The sequence below is a fragment of the Phacochoerus africanus genome, chromosome 11, assembly GCF_016906955.1.
Source record: "Phacochoerus africanus isolate WHEZ1 chromosome 11, ROS_Pafr_v1, whole genome shotgun sequence".
Taxonomy (NCBI): Eukaryota; Metazoa; Chordata; class Mammalia; order Artiodactyla; family Suidae; genus Phacochoerus; species Phacochoerus africanus.
In genome coordinates this window covers 63,144,100-63,159,067 of record NC_062554.1, presented here as the reverse complement: position 1 = coordinate 63,159,067, position 14,968 = coordinate 63,144,100, and the positions used below count along the sequence as shown (strand labels likewise).

The 14,968-nt window shown below is 34.0% G+C and overlaps 1 protein-coding gene across 1 annotated transcript in view; it reads right to left on the bottom strand.

Annotated features, from left to right (window-relative positions):
* The window catches only part of FMO2 (flavin containing dimethylaniline monoxygenase 2), a 35,893-nt gene extending 21,513 nt beyond the window's left edge, over positions 1-14,380 (bottom strand). Inside the window, exons 1-2 of the mRNA XM_047752754.1 lie at positions 14,292-14,380; positions 13,788-13,958 (exon numbers count right to left, since the gene is read on the bottom strand). Of these exons, the coding sequence (XP_047608710.1) occupies positions 13,788-13,919 (132 nt within the window). The 5' untranslated portion in view covers positions 13,920-13,958; positions 14,292-14,380. The remainder of the gene's footprint in view (positions 1-13,787; positions 13,959-14,291) is intronic.
* Positions 14,381-14,968: the final 588 nt, after the last annotated feature.

Genomic DNA, 14,968 nt, shown 5'->3' with positions numbered 1-14,968 from the left:
ACAAACAAAACAACAAAAAAAACCTGAAGAGACAGCTTTCAAAACAGCTAGGTTTAACTCATATTTACTTAAAATACAAGCACTGTCTAAAGATGATATTTAAGCACAAATACAGATTAAATAGCTGAATTTCCTAGCAAATAGAATTTGCTACAATTTATTTAAGATAAAATGATTCTAAGAGAAGCATTTTCCTAAAAAAATTTTTTCTGAATATCAGAAAGCTATAGCGAAATCAAGTTAGTTCAGATAGCACTGATTTAGAATTTACAATCTTTTGATTATTGGCTAGACTGAAGTTTATCTTTGACTCTATAAAAATCAAAGGGCTGTAAAACAATCTTAAGAAAGTTTATAAGGCTAATATATTAATCTACTAGAAGGAGGAAGCTTATGAGGCAAAAGTGGATTCACTTATTGGAAATGTGAATTACAAAAATGTATATTCTTTTTCATTATGAAACATCATCATATTGACCTTAGTTTGTTCTCATGGCTAGTTACTCTGAGCAGTTGGAAACAATAAAATAGTATTTCTCTATCATTCCATATTTTTCACTCTTTCAGGTGAACTTTATATCTGCTCCATCACTTGAAAGAAGTATCATCATACCCTCTAGAAAGCCTGCCCTCTTCTCTGCTGATTGACATTTTGTGCTTTCCATAATAATTAGTGTATAAGTGCTATACACTGCCTTATAAAATTACACTCTGATAATGGATTTTCTTTAGTATTTTCTCCTGAACAGTGAGCCCTTATACTGCAGGGACTTGCATTTGTGTCTTTTTAGTACCTAGTATATGCCTGGTGCATAGTATGAAATTAGTTAATATGTTTGTTGAGTGAATAAAGAATATTAACAGGAAGCATTTTTCCACTATTGTAAATAGGGCTTAATGGTACTAAGCCCTACACTGCATTTAGTAGAGTAATGGGAATAAATAAACGACTTTCCTGAGAGTATGCTATAAACTTTACTCTGTTCTTTACATGCAAACATTACTTCTTTAAAAATATTATGGAAAACTAACCAAAATATATATCAAACTGCTGGTAAAGAGGCTTAAGGGCCATGGTATTTTATGGGGGGTTACAAATATCTAACATGATCAATTTGGTTCTATTAAATGGGCAGCAATGTACAAAAGCAAGTTAAATTATGCTGTGGTAGATTCGTTGGCTAAATCTATCTAAGGGAACTTCTGACTGAAAGTAAGTAAGGATAAGGCAGTTATCGTCTTAGGGAAGGAAATAGCTGTTTGTTCTAGCTAGTTCTGTATAATGTTAAACTGAACAGAATGTGCTGTGGAAAAGAACATAACAATTAAAACAGAAGAGAGGCTGTGACGCATAGAAAAAAATAGATGAAGTCCATGCTTAGATCAGTGTGGAGTTGGCATCATATCAGAAGTTCCATTTGGTGACATCCCAGTTGCCTGCTTCACAATTTAATCTTTCTAGTACCAACATTTAAATCAATAACTTTGATGGAGGCAAATACAGATGATAAAATTTGTGTATATCCAAAGCATGGAGACATATAAAACTTGAATGAAAATTAAAACTTCACATAAACACTTAAAAAATTGAAGTATAGTTGATTTATAATATTATGTTAGTTTTAGTGATTCAGTGTTTAGAATCAATATTGAACATAATGATTCAATATTTTTATAGATTATACTCCTTTATAGTTATTATAAAATAAAGCAATGTATCCCTGTGTTGTATAATATATACTTGTTATTTTTATTGTGATATAGCTGATGTACAATATTACATAATTTTCAGGTATAACAGAGTGATTCTCAATTTTTAAAGGTTATATTCCACTTTTAAAATATTGGCTAAATCCCTTGTGTTGTACAATATATCCTTATGGCCTATTTATTTTATACATAGCAGTTTGTATCTTAGTCCTTTATCCCTATATTGCCCCTCCCCCCTCTGCTTTCCCCACTAGTAACTGCCTATTTGTTCTCTATATCTATGAGTCTGTTTTGCTTTTGTTATGTTCATTGGTTTATTTTTTTAGGTTTCACATATAAGTGATATCACATAGTATTTCTCTCTCTGAGTTATTGCACTTGGCCTAATACCCTTCAAGTCCGTCCATGTGTTGTAAATGGCAGAATTTCATTCTTTTCTTTATAGCTGAATATTCCATTGTATACATAAACAACCTCTTTTTTATGAATTAATCTGCTGATGGACACATGTTGCTTCCACATTTGGTTATTGTGAATAATGCTGTTATGAACATGTGAGTGTATATATCTTTTCTAATCAGTGTTTTTGCTATGTTGGATATATACCTAGGAGTGGAATTGCTGATTTATATGGTAGTTCTATTTTTAGTTTTTTGAAGGACCTCCATACTGTTTCCACTGTGACTGCACTATATTACTTTTTTTTTTTTTTGTCTTTTTAGGGCTGCACCCAAGGCATATGGAGGTTCCCAGGCTAGGGGCTGAATCGGAGTTACAGCTGCTGGCCTACACCACAGCCACAGCAGTGCCAGATCTAAGCCATGTCTGCAACCTACACCACAGCTCATGACAACGCCAGATCCTTAGGCCATTGAGCAAGGCCAGGGTTCGAACCTGTGTCCTCATGGTTACTAATCAGGTTCGTTTCTACTAAGCCACGACGGGAACTCCTAAGTTGTCTTTTTGTTTTGTCAAGAATTTTCCTTTTCTGTGCTAAAGCCTTTAAATTCAATTAGATCCTATTTGTTTATTTTTGCTTTTATTTCTTTTGCTTTAGGAAACAGATTGAAAAAATATTGCTATGATTTATGTCAAAAAGTACTCTGCTTATGTTCTAAGAGTTTTATGGTTTTAGGTTTTACAGTTAGGTCTTTAATCCATTTTGATTTTACTTTTATATAGGCTATGAGGAGAAGTTCTAATTTCATTGTCTCACATAGCAAATTTGACAGAGGATTGAAACTTCAAATAAACATGGCTAAGGATAAAATCAACTAAATAGTGTTTAATATGCACAAATGTGAGTTCCTATAATTAGGAATTGAATCATAATTTGTTCAAATGAAAAATGTACAGGGGTTTTAATTGATCCCAAGTTCTGTATAAATGATTAGAGTTATGTGATTTGAAATATGACAGTGAACCTATGTAGGTTTAATCTCAATATTGTGGCTGGCTCTAAACCTATCATCTACCATGGGTCACTATGGGTAAGCCATTTATCTTTGGTGTTCTCATCTTTAGTTGGAATTAATAATAACTAAGTTAGGGAGTATTGTGAATACAAAATGAGAATTCATATGAAGATAATTACCTAATAGATTTTTTTTTCAAATACTGAAAAAGCTAGTGCAGCATTAAACTGTTTTAACAGAGGTGTCCAAATCAAGTGAACCATAAGCTGTAGTGGGCAATTGCCAGACCCACTGAGTATAAATTTTTTGAGGGCAGTGATTATGAAGATAATGACTTCTTCATTATCTAAAGCAGTGCCAAGCACCTCTTTGGTTCTGAAAAATATATATGTTATGAAGATGGTTTGAAATATTGAGTCTCAGGGGAGTCACATTTTAAGAGAGAAAGTGATATTTAAGGTTGAGTCTAGAGGAAGGAAACCAAGGTGAAGAGATGTTTAGGAACTATTACATGAAGATTAATTAAAATAATTGAGAATATGGAGCTGGGAAAAGACATTTATGTCCAAATGTGAAAGAAAGAAAAAAACAACAACATATATTGGTAACTTCCACATGAGCACATGTATTAGAAACAACAAAGGAGGCAGAGCAAGCTAGTGGCTGAAGGAAGATCATGCTCTCCTCTCTCAATACCTCAGTAAAGCTATTAAGTGTGAGGTCTCAGGCATCTTAACAGACCTTAATTTTTGTTCTTTTTCCACTACATATGTTCCCCTGGGCAAGCTCTTTATCCCAAGTCTTAGTTTCCTCTTCATGTGTAAGTGAGGATGATCATAACACCTACTTCCTAGGAGTACGTGAAGAAAAATGAGATGATGTGTGGCAAGTCCTTCCCATTGCTAGAAAATACAAAAAATGTTAATTACCTACCCTCACCATGTTCCAAAGCTGCCACTAGGAGGTGCTAGAGAACCTTTGGGAAGAATTCAGCACCATCTGAGATGGGCATGGGACAGGAATTCTTAAATTCTGCTTTATTGTGCCATCACTAACTGTGTTAAATAATCTTTAAAAATTGTGTGTAAATGTAGAAATTAAAGAATAACCTATTTTCAAATTGATTCTAGGTTAGAGTTCTGAAGAGGTGAAGTTTCCCTCAAAGTGGGTATGGAGGCTCCCAGTGTCTTTTTTAGCACTTCCTCCCTTTGGCAATACAATCACCTGCAAATCAAGACCTTTGCATGATCCTATTGGCAGCCTGTGAAATTTTGCAGTGAGGACTTCTTTGTCATCTTTAGGTAGAGAAACTGCTTACATTTCTCTATTGGATATAGTTTTAAGAGAGGTTTGCAATGTGATATTTTTACAAGTTCTAGGGAGTTGTATACTTAAACCATTTATATCTAAATAAGCCTTAATTCAAGTTTTAATCTAACTTTTCTAGCCCATAGAATGTATCTCATATGAAATTTTAGACACTAGGAATATAATAGCAGGAGAAATATTTGGGGGCCAAAACAATCTTCTTGGAATTCATCAAATTCATGTAAAATTTGAAGTATAATTGACATAAAACATATTAGTTTCAGATATATAATATAATATTTAACATTTGTTATCATTTGTATGCATTGTGAAATGATCACCAGTGTCTATGTCCCATCTGTCACAACACAAAGTTATAAAGTTTTTCCTTGAGATAAGAACTTTTAAGATTTACTTTCTTAGTAACTTTTAAATTTGCAATACAATATTATTGTTTATAGTTATTATGCTCTTTGTTATATCCTATGACATTTATAACTGGAAATTTTTGCCTCTTTTTTTAGTTTTTCTTCATTTTTATTTTTTCAAAAATTTTTATTTTGGTTGATTTACAATATTCTGTTGATTTCTGATGTACAGCAAAGTGACCCAGTTATACAGACATACGTATTTCCTTTTTTATATTATCTTTCATTGTTTGCCTTTTTAGATTCCACATGTAAGTGAAATGATTGTGGTATTTGTCCTTCTCTGACTTATTTTTACTTACCGCAATACCCGCTAGGTCCATCCACATTACTGCAAATGGCAAGATTTCATTCTTTTAAAAATAAAACTCAGTATTCCAACATATACCACATCTTCTTTATCCATTCATCCCTTGATGGAAACTTACATTGTTTCCCTGTCTTGGCCATTGTAAATAATGCTGCAATGAAGATAGGGTGCATTATCTTTTCCAGCTAGTATTCTTCAGATAAATACCCAGAAGTGGAATTCTTGGATCATTTAGAAGTTTTATTTTAATATTTTGGGGAACCTCCATACTGTTTTCCATAGTGACTGTGCCATTTTACAATCCACCAGCAGTGCACAAGAATTTCCTTTCCTTCACATTCTTGCCAACCCTCGTTATTTCTTGTCCTTTTGATAAGAGCCATTCTGAACCATGGGAGGTGAAATCTCATTGTGTTTTTGATTTGCATTTCCCTAATGATTAGTCACATTGAACATATTTTTATGTGCCTGTTGGTCATGTGGATGTTTTATTTGGAAAAGTATCTATTCAGATTCTCTGCCCATTTAAAAAATTTTGATTTTTTTGTCTTTTTTTTAATTGAGTTGTATGAGTGTTTATATATTTTGGATATTAAACCCTTACCAGATATATGATTTTCAAATATCTTCTCCCATTCAGCGGGTTGCCTTTTTATTTTGTTGATGGTTTCCTTCACTGTGCAGAAGCTTTTTATTTTGATGCAATTTTTTGTTAAAATTGTTTTTGAATCAGAACCAAAAAAATCATCAAGACTGATGTAAAGGAGCTTACTGCCTCTGTTTTCTTTTAGGAGTTTTATAGTTTCTGGTGTTATGTTCAAGTCTTTGATCCATTCTGAGTTAATTTTTGTGTATGGTGTAAGATAGTGATCCAATTTCAGTCTTTTGCAGTGGATATCCAGTTTTCCAACACCACTTACTGAAGAAACTATTCTTTTCTCATTGCATATTCTTGACTCCTTCATCATAAATTGACCATTTGTGTGTGGGTTTATTTCTGAGCTCTTTGTTCTGTTCAGTTAGTTTATGTGCTTGTGTTTATGCCAATGCCATGCTATCCTGTAGTAGTCTGAAACCAGGGAGTATGATGCCTCTAGCTTTGCTTTTCCTTCTCAAAATTGCTTTGGCTATTTGGAATATTTTGTGGTTCTAAACAAATTTTGGGATTGTTTGTTCTTTTTCTTTGAAAAATAACACTGGAATTTTGATAGGGATTGCACAAAATCCTTAGATTGCTTTGAGTAATATGAACATTTTAATATTAATTTTTCCAATCTGTGAGCATGGGATATCTTTCCATTTATTTGTGTCATCTTCAATGTTTTTCATGAGTGTCTTACAGTTTTCAATGTACAGGTGTTTCAATTTCTTGGTTAAATGTGATCTTAGGTATTTTATTCTTGGCGATGTTATTATAAATTGGATTTTTTCTTAATTTCTTTCTGATAATTCATTCTTTGCATATAAAAACATACAGATTTCTGTATAATAATTACTCAGAACTTTACTGAATTTGTTTATTACTTCTAACATTTTTTTGGTGGAGTCTTTTAGGTGTGATATATACATACACAAACATATATACTCTATTCTATATAAAATCCTGTAATCTACAAGTAGTTACAATTTTACTTCTTTTCCAATTTGGATGCCTTTTTTTTTTCTTTTTCCTAACTAATTGATCTAGTTAGAACAGTACAATGTTGAATAAAAGTAGCAATAGTGGACATCCTTGTATTGATTTTAAAGGAAAATATTTCAGCTTTTTGCCATTGAATATGACATTAGCTCTGGGCTTGTCATACAGCCTTTATTATGTTCCATCTAATCCCACTTTGTTGAGAGTTTTTATGATAAATGGATATAGAATCTTGACCAAATTTTTTCTGTATCTATTGAAATGATCATATCATTTTTATTCTTCATTTTGTTAACTGATTGATTTGCATATGTTTAACTATCTTTAGATACCTAGGATAAATCCCACTTAACCATAGTTTATGATCTTTTTAATATATTGTTGAATCATTGTGCTAATAATTTATTTGAGGATTTTTGCATCTATGTTTATTTGGGATATAAGTCCATAATTTTCTTTTCTTTCTTTCTTTCTTTTTTTTTTTTTTTTGTGGTGTTCTTGTCTGGTTTTGGTATCTGGTTTTGGCTGAGGTCAGCACTACCCTGATACCAAAATGAGTTTGGAGGTATTCCCTTCTCTTACATTTTTTCTTTGGTAGAATTTGAAAAGAATAGGTATTAAATATTTTTGGAATGCTTTATAGAGTTTACCTGTGAAGCCATTTGGTCCTGAACTTTGTTTTGTTCACAGTTTTTCTTTTTAAATACTGATTCAATTTCCTTACTACTAACCAGTCTGTTCAGATTTTTTGTTTCTTTGTGATTCACTCTTGGAAAAATATGTTTCTAGGAATTTATTCATATTTACTAGTTTGTCCAATTTGTTGGCATATAATTTATTCACAGCAGTTTTTAATAATCCTTTGTACTTCTTTGATATCAGTTGTTAACTTCTCTTTATTTTTCATTTTACGCATTTGAGCCCTCTTTTTTTTTTCTTAGTGAATTTTAGCTAAATGTTTGTCAATTTTATTTTTCAAAGAATTAGCTCTTTTGTTTATTTTTCCTATTGTCTTTTCAGTCTCTCATTTATTTCCACTCTGATCTTTATTATTTCCTTTTTTTCTACTAACTTTGGGTTTCATTTGCTCTTTTTTTTTTTTTTTTGTTCCTTTTGGTGTAAAGCTAGATTGTTTATTTGAGGTTTTTCTTGTTTCTTGAGGTAGGTCTGTATTTCCATCTTAGTACTGCTTTTGCTGCATCCCATCGGTTTTGGTATGCTATATTTTTGTTTTCATTTTCCTCAAGGTATTTTCTGATTTCTCCTTTAATTTCTTCATTGACCCATTGATTATCAGTAGCATATTTAATTTCCACATATTCATGATTTTTCATTTTCTTCTTATAGTTGATTTCTAGTTTTATGTCATTATGATCAGAAAAGATGTTTGCTATAATTTCAGTCATCTTAAATTTATTGAAAATTGTTTTGTGGCCTGACATATGATCTATCTTGGAAAATATCCCATATGATCTTGAGAAAAATGGGTATTCTGCTGCTTTTGGATGGAATGTCTCATATATATCTTTTAAGTCTCTGATTTAATGTATTATTTAAGGCCAATATTTTCTTACTGCTTTTTCTGTCTGGATGATCTATCTATTTATATAAGTGGGGTATTAAACTCCCTAGTATTACTGTGCTGTTGTAAATTTTTTTTCCTTAGATCTGTTAATATTTGCTTTATATATTTAGGTGCCCCTATGTTGGGTGCATAGATATTTACGAATGTTATATAATTGTTTTTTTTGTTTGTTTTTGCTGGGTTGACTCTTTATCATTATGTAATGACCTTCTTTGTCTTTTATTATAGTCTTTGTTTTAAATTTTATTTTTTCTGATATAGGTATAGGTACCCCAGATTTTTAGTTTCCATTTGCATGAAATTTATTTTTTCATCGTTTTACTTTTAGTCTGTGTGCGTTCTTGCATTTAAAGTGATTCTCTTGTAGGCAGCATATAGATGGGTCTTACTGTTTTATCCATTCAGTTACTTCATGTCTCTAAATTGGCCAATTTATTTATAGTTACAATAATTACTGATAGGAATATATTTATTGCCATTTTAAAATTGTTTTCTGGCTGTTTTAGTTCATCTCTGTTCCTTTCTTCTTCTCTTTCTTTTTCCCTTTGTTTGATGACTTTCTATAATGTTATGCTCAGGTTCCTTTCTCATGATCTTTTCTGTAACTACTATAGGATTTGCATAATGGTTATTGTGAGGTTCACATATAACAGCCTGCATATATAATGATCTGTTGTAAGTTGACAGCAAGTTAAATTTGAACACATTCTAAAATTCTACATCTTACCCCTTCCTCCACATTTTATGTTTCAATGTCACATTTTACATATTTTTATTTTGTGTATCCTTTAACTAATTATTGCAGAGTTTTACCACTTTTGTTTAAATTTTTTTTCTGAAATTGAGACATTTGATATATAATATTATGTAAGTTTCAGGTGTATACCATAGCGATTCTCACAATTTTTAAAGATTATACTCCATTATAATTATATTTGCTACATTCCTTATATTGTACAATGTAAGCTTGCAGCTAATAATTTGTACCTCTTAATTCCCTACCCTATTTATTTATTTATTTTGTCTTTTTAGGGCCACACCCATGGCATGTGGATGTTCCCAAGCTATGGGTCCACTTGGAGCTGTTAGGGGTCCAATTGGAGCTGTAGCCACTGGCCTATGCCAGAGCCACAGCAATGTGGGATCTGAGTTGTGTCTGCAAACTACACCACAGCTCATGGCAACACTGGATCCTTAATGCACTGAGCAAGGCCAGGGATTGAACCTATGTCCTCATGGATGCTAGTTGGGTTTGTTAACCACTGAGCCTTGATGGGAACACCTCAATCCCTACCCTTTCTTCCCCTTATGCCTCCCCAGTGGTAACTGCTAGTTCTCTATATCTGTAAACCTATTTGTTTGTTATATTCACTATTTTGTTTTATTTTTTAGTTTCTGCATGTAAGTGATGGCATGCAGTGTTTTTCTCTGTCTGACATTTCTCTTAGCCTAATACCTTCTGAGTCCATCCATATCTCTGCAAATGACAAGATTTTATTCTTTTTATGGCTGAATAATATTCTGTTGTACCTCTTCCTCTTTCTCTCTCTCTCTCTCTCTCTCTCTCTCTCTCTCTCTCACACACACACACACACACACATTATTTATCCGTTCATCTGTTGGTGGATACTTAGATTGCTTCCATATCTTTGCAATTGTAAATAGCACTGCTATGAACATTGGGGTGCATGTGTCTTTTTGAATTAGTGTTTTTATTTTTGTTTTGTTTTTCAGATAAATACCCAGGAATGGAATTGCTGGGTCATATGGTAATTCTATTTCTAGTTTTTTTGTGAAACTTCTATACTGTTTTCCACAGTGGCTATATCAATTTTCATTGTAAGTATACAAGTGTTTTCTCCACATCCTCCACAAACAACCAACATTTATTATTTGTGGGGTTTTTTTTGCTTGTTTTTTGTTTTTGTTTTTGATGATAGCCATTCAGATAGATGACTGTTTCCTTCTTCAGGCTAGGGATATTTTCAGCCATTATTTCTTCAAGTAAGTATTCTGTGCCTTTCTCTCTCTCTTCTCCTGGGACCTCTATAATGCAAATGTTACTCCATTTGATATTGTCCCATAGGTCCCTTAAGCCATCTTCACTCTTTAAATTCTTTTTCTTTTTGCTGATCTGTTTTGGTGAGTTCCACAGCCCTGTCCCCCAGATCATTAATTTTTTGTTTACTTCATCTAGTCTGCTGCTGAACTCTCTAGTGTATTTTTTAGTTTAGTTATTGTATTCTTCAATTCTGTGACTTCTCTTTTGCAATTTTGTACATCTTCTATCCCTTTGCTGAAGTTCTTTCTGTGTTCATTCTTTTCCTGAGTTCAGTTGGCATCTTTATGACCTTTACCTTTAATTCTTTTTATATAAATTATTTATCTCTGTTTCATGAAGATTTTTTTCTGAGGTTTTTATTGTTCTTTCATATGGAGCATATTCCTCTATCTCCTCATTTTGCTAGGCTCTCTGTGTTTGTATCTATGTATTAGGTGAAACAGCTATCTCTCCTAGTATTGAAGCAGTGGCCTTGTGTAAAAGATGAAACTTATCATTTAACTTTGCCATTTATCATTCAACTCTTGGTTGTCTTTCAAGCCTTCCTGATTGTAGTCTGATTTAAAAAAAAATAGGTTCCAGTTGTTGAGGTATCAAGAACTCTCTCTCTCTCTGATTTTCTTTTTTTAGACTGGGGTGGGGGTGGGTATTGCAGAACACAATCCCTGTACTGGCCTCCACTCTAGTGGCAGCCACTGTGTTGTTTGTACATGCCTACCAGTTTTGGTGGGGCGCTGGGAGTGGCTTGGGGACAGGGTACTTGCTTGGCTATCTTTGGTAGGACCAAGAAAGCAGTGCAGGGGCAGGGCACATCAACCAGTGCAGCAGTAAGAGGAAGAGTGCAAAAATAGTGCCTGCTAGTGCTGGTGCTAGCAAGGTAGGGAGAATATAAAGATGGTGCTCACCAGTGCCTCCATCTCCATTGATAGTCCAAAAAAGTTCTCCAAGACCAGTAATTTCATCTTTTTCACATATATTCTAGGCACTTCCCAAACTGCTGTTTTTGTGTGGGGTCCTAGGATGAGTGAGTCTATGTGTGAGCCCTTTAAGAGCAGAATCTCTTTTCCTTATAGGTCTAAAGTTCCTTTGGATGCAAACCCTTTTAGTTTTCAAAGCCAGACATTTTGGAGGCTCATCTCTCCAGTGCAGGTCTCAAGGGCTGGGGAGCCTGATACAAGGCATAAACCCCTTGCTCTTCAGAGAGAAGCTCTCTATTCATGAGACCCCTCCCACTTGCGGATTGCATTGCCAAGGGTAGAGTTTGTGGCAAGATCGCATCTCTATCTCTCCTACCCATCTAAATGTGGCCCCCTTAAATTTTGTTGAGGAGGAGCTATTCAGCTTATTTTCAGATACTTCACAGAGGGAAATCCATATGTAGCTATGGATTTGTTGTGAGTTCAGAATCTTCCTACACTACCATCTTGTACCCTTCAACCCACCAAGCCATACTTTTGACAGATCATCCCAAAATAATTCTTACTCTTCTGCTTCCAGGTTAATGATAATTAAAATAAGGGTCATTTAGCTCTTCAATATTAAATCCAAAATCAGGTAATAAAGTAATGACAAATTTATCATTAAACAGAATTAGTTGAAATTTCATGTTTCTTCCTTAGGTGAAAAAAATCTACCTGGTGAGGAGGTGGGGGAAGATCCCAAATGAAATCTCTATGTGAATCCAGAGTGAACAAAATAACACATCTTTGTTTAAGACAGGAATGACCATTTAGTCACATCGCCTTCTTAGGTAAAGCTATTATGATTCTAATGATCAGTTCTTGATAAGGAATGAATGTGATTAAAGCTGTTTTCCAGTTTCCTCTTGGCAAAGTAGTTTGTTCCATATAAGGATCAACTTCTCCATCATTAGCTAGGAGTGTGCTTAAATGGTTGAATAAACAGATTTTTTTTTTTTTTTTTGGAATTTGAGCAATGTTTGTCAAACTCATCATAGAATTCACATGGGACTCTTGTTAAAAATAGATTTCTGTTTCTCAGAAGATTTTGATTCAGGAAGTCTGGGCTGATGTTCAAGAATCTGTATCTTTAAGAAACCCTCTAAGTGTGTCTTATAATTATATACATTTAGGAAACCTAAAGTTAGAAAATTTCTTTTGGCATGAGATTCTGTTTGTGCTAGGAAAGCACATATACTAGATGTTCTTGCCACCTCCCGAATGGTCAGCTTGTAGGGAGAGCCATTTGGCTGGTCCCTGCTGATATGAGAGTCTGCTTTTATGCACTCACATCTTTCACATCTGTCTGGAGTGTTCCCACCTGTTTTAACTTCTCACTTGGATATGCCTGATACATAATCATAAGATAATTGCTCTAGAGTTCTGAGATGAAATTTTGTTTTAATCTTTTTGAGCAAGAATGAAAGTTAGGGTTATAAGTAGGGGCTGGGCTGCTTGGGAGTCATAGAGACCCAGGTTTAAAAGTCAATTCCTGTATCATCAAGACCAAGTCTCTTAACCTCCCTCAGTTTCCATTTCATTTTCTATAAAATATAGATAGAGTTATTGTAGCTAATATTCATTGTACTCTCAGTTCTTTACATGAATTCTTTCCCTTCACCTTCAAAATAGAACTATGAGATAATCATTCTTTTCTATAATTATTCTCATTACACAGCTGAGAATGCTAAGGCACAAGAATGTAAATAACTTGTCCACTATCTCTCAGCTAGGAGGTGGCAAGCTAGTTACTTACTTAAAAGATTATGGGATGAAATTATTATAAATCTTTACAGCTGTCTATCTTTTTATATTTTTAATTTTTATACAAATTCCAAAGGACAGCTAGCATTATCAATATTTGGATTTGGCCCATAGAATAAATTTGATGAATAAAATATATTTAATAATATACTTAAAAAGTTCCTAGAGTTACACTTGAAGGTCATCAGAAAGCCAAGCAAACAAACATGGTTTGTCAGAAAAAAAAGTCAACAGCAATAAGAGCTCACTCTCTAAAAAACCAAGTTTTCAGTGGTTAGAAGTGGTGTCCTGAATAGAATGCCTATCACTTCTATTTTTGTAAAATGCTCTCTAATATCAGTGTTTTGCTTTGAGAATAACAAAAAAGTTTGGGCTGCAAGACAATTGCTGGATCTATAAGAAAATGTTCTTTACAGCCTGAGTTGGCCACCTGGGTGAGGATGGTAATGATCTGGGAACACTAGCCTATTTCTGCATTTCTTTATAGCAGTGTGAGATAAATCTTATCAAAACTGCTTTGGAAATCCCTCGATAAGGCACACCAGTAGTATGATTCGCCCTACAAGAGCAGCACAACCTGCTCAAGAAACAGGAAGATCTCACTCACTTTGAAGCGCCACAGCCCTCCAATATCTTCAGTCTGCTCAAAGCAGGTGGGTTCAAGTCCCTCATCCACGCAGCACTTCAGAGAGATCAGGCCACTGACTCCAGCTCCAATCACTGCCACCTTCTTTGCCATGGTATCTTGTCAAGGAGTTGATCAATTAGTGCTGCTTCACTGAGGCAAAAGGTAAGAGAATCCTTAAAGTGTGGACAGAAATTGGCTTTAAATGTGGTAGCAGTAGTAATTTAATAAGCAGCACTGATTGAATAAAATGCCTTACCAGTCAAATCCCAGTTTCCTCTTTCCCTTGAAAGAAGCTAAGTTGTGTCATGAACCTTGCTGCAAACCTTGTTTACTATGCCTTGACTTAACATTTAAAAGCAATCATTTAACAAAGCCAACTCATTCAATAACATAGTTCTAGGGATTTGAGCCAAATCTTCAGTTACATTCTTCAGAGTGCTGAGCTTTTTCTTTTCACCTGCTTTCCCCACCTAGCATCCTTACCTCAGTTTTTGCCCTTTAGTGCCTTCTCTGACGGTAGTTTCGTGTGTTGGTTGTGTGCTGGGAGGCAGTTGGAAGCAGTTTAATAGCTAGCTGGAGGAGGCTGTGAGAAATGGGAGGAGCTCTCATTCCTCCTCTGGCGTTCTGTCAGCTGAAATTCCAAGGTCTTTGTTAAGAGTCCTGAAATTAAGTCCTTGTGTTCTGAGGTCCAGGGTAATCATAGAATGTCTTTACAGTTAAAAATATTGTACACATACACATATATCATACGTCCTTTCTATAATGGATGTAACCAATGTTCATTAACAAGTTAGCAACTATGGACAGATAAAAAGAAATTAAAATTATCCTTTATCCCACCATACAGACATCACTATAACTACGGATGACATTTTTGTATATCTTTCTTTATATGTGTATACAGACATACAAACAAAACTAGAAAGTATAATTTCCAACTTGATTTTTCACTTTACAATTTTTGCAATAGCTTTATGTCTATAGCATTTTTTTTTCCTGCACTTGCAGCATGGAGAAGTTCTCAGGCCAGGGATCAAACCCTTGCCACAGCAGTGACCCTAGCCACAGTGGTGGTGACAATGTGGGATCCTTAATTCACTGAGTTACCAGGGAACTCCCATAGAAGCTTTTTCTTTTTCTTTCTTTCTTTCTTTTCTTTT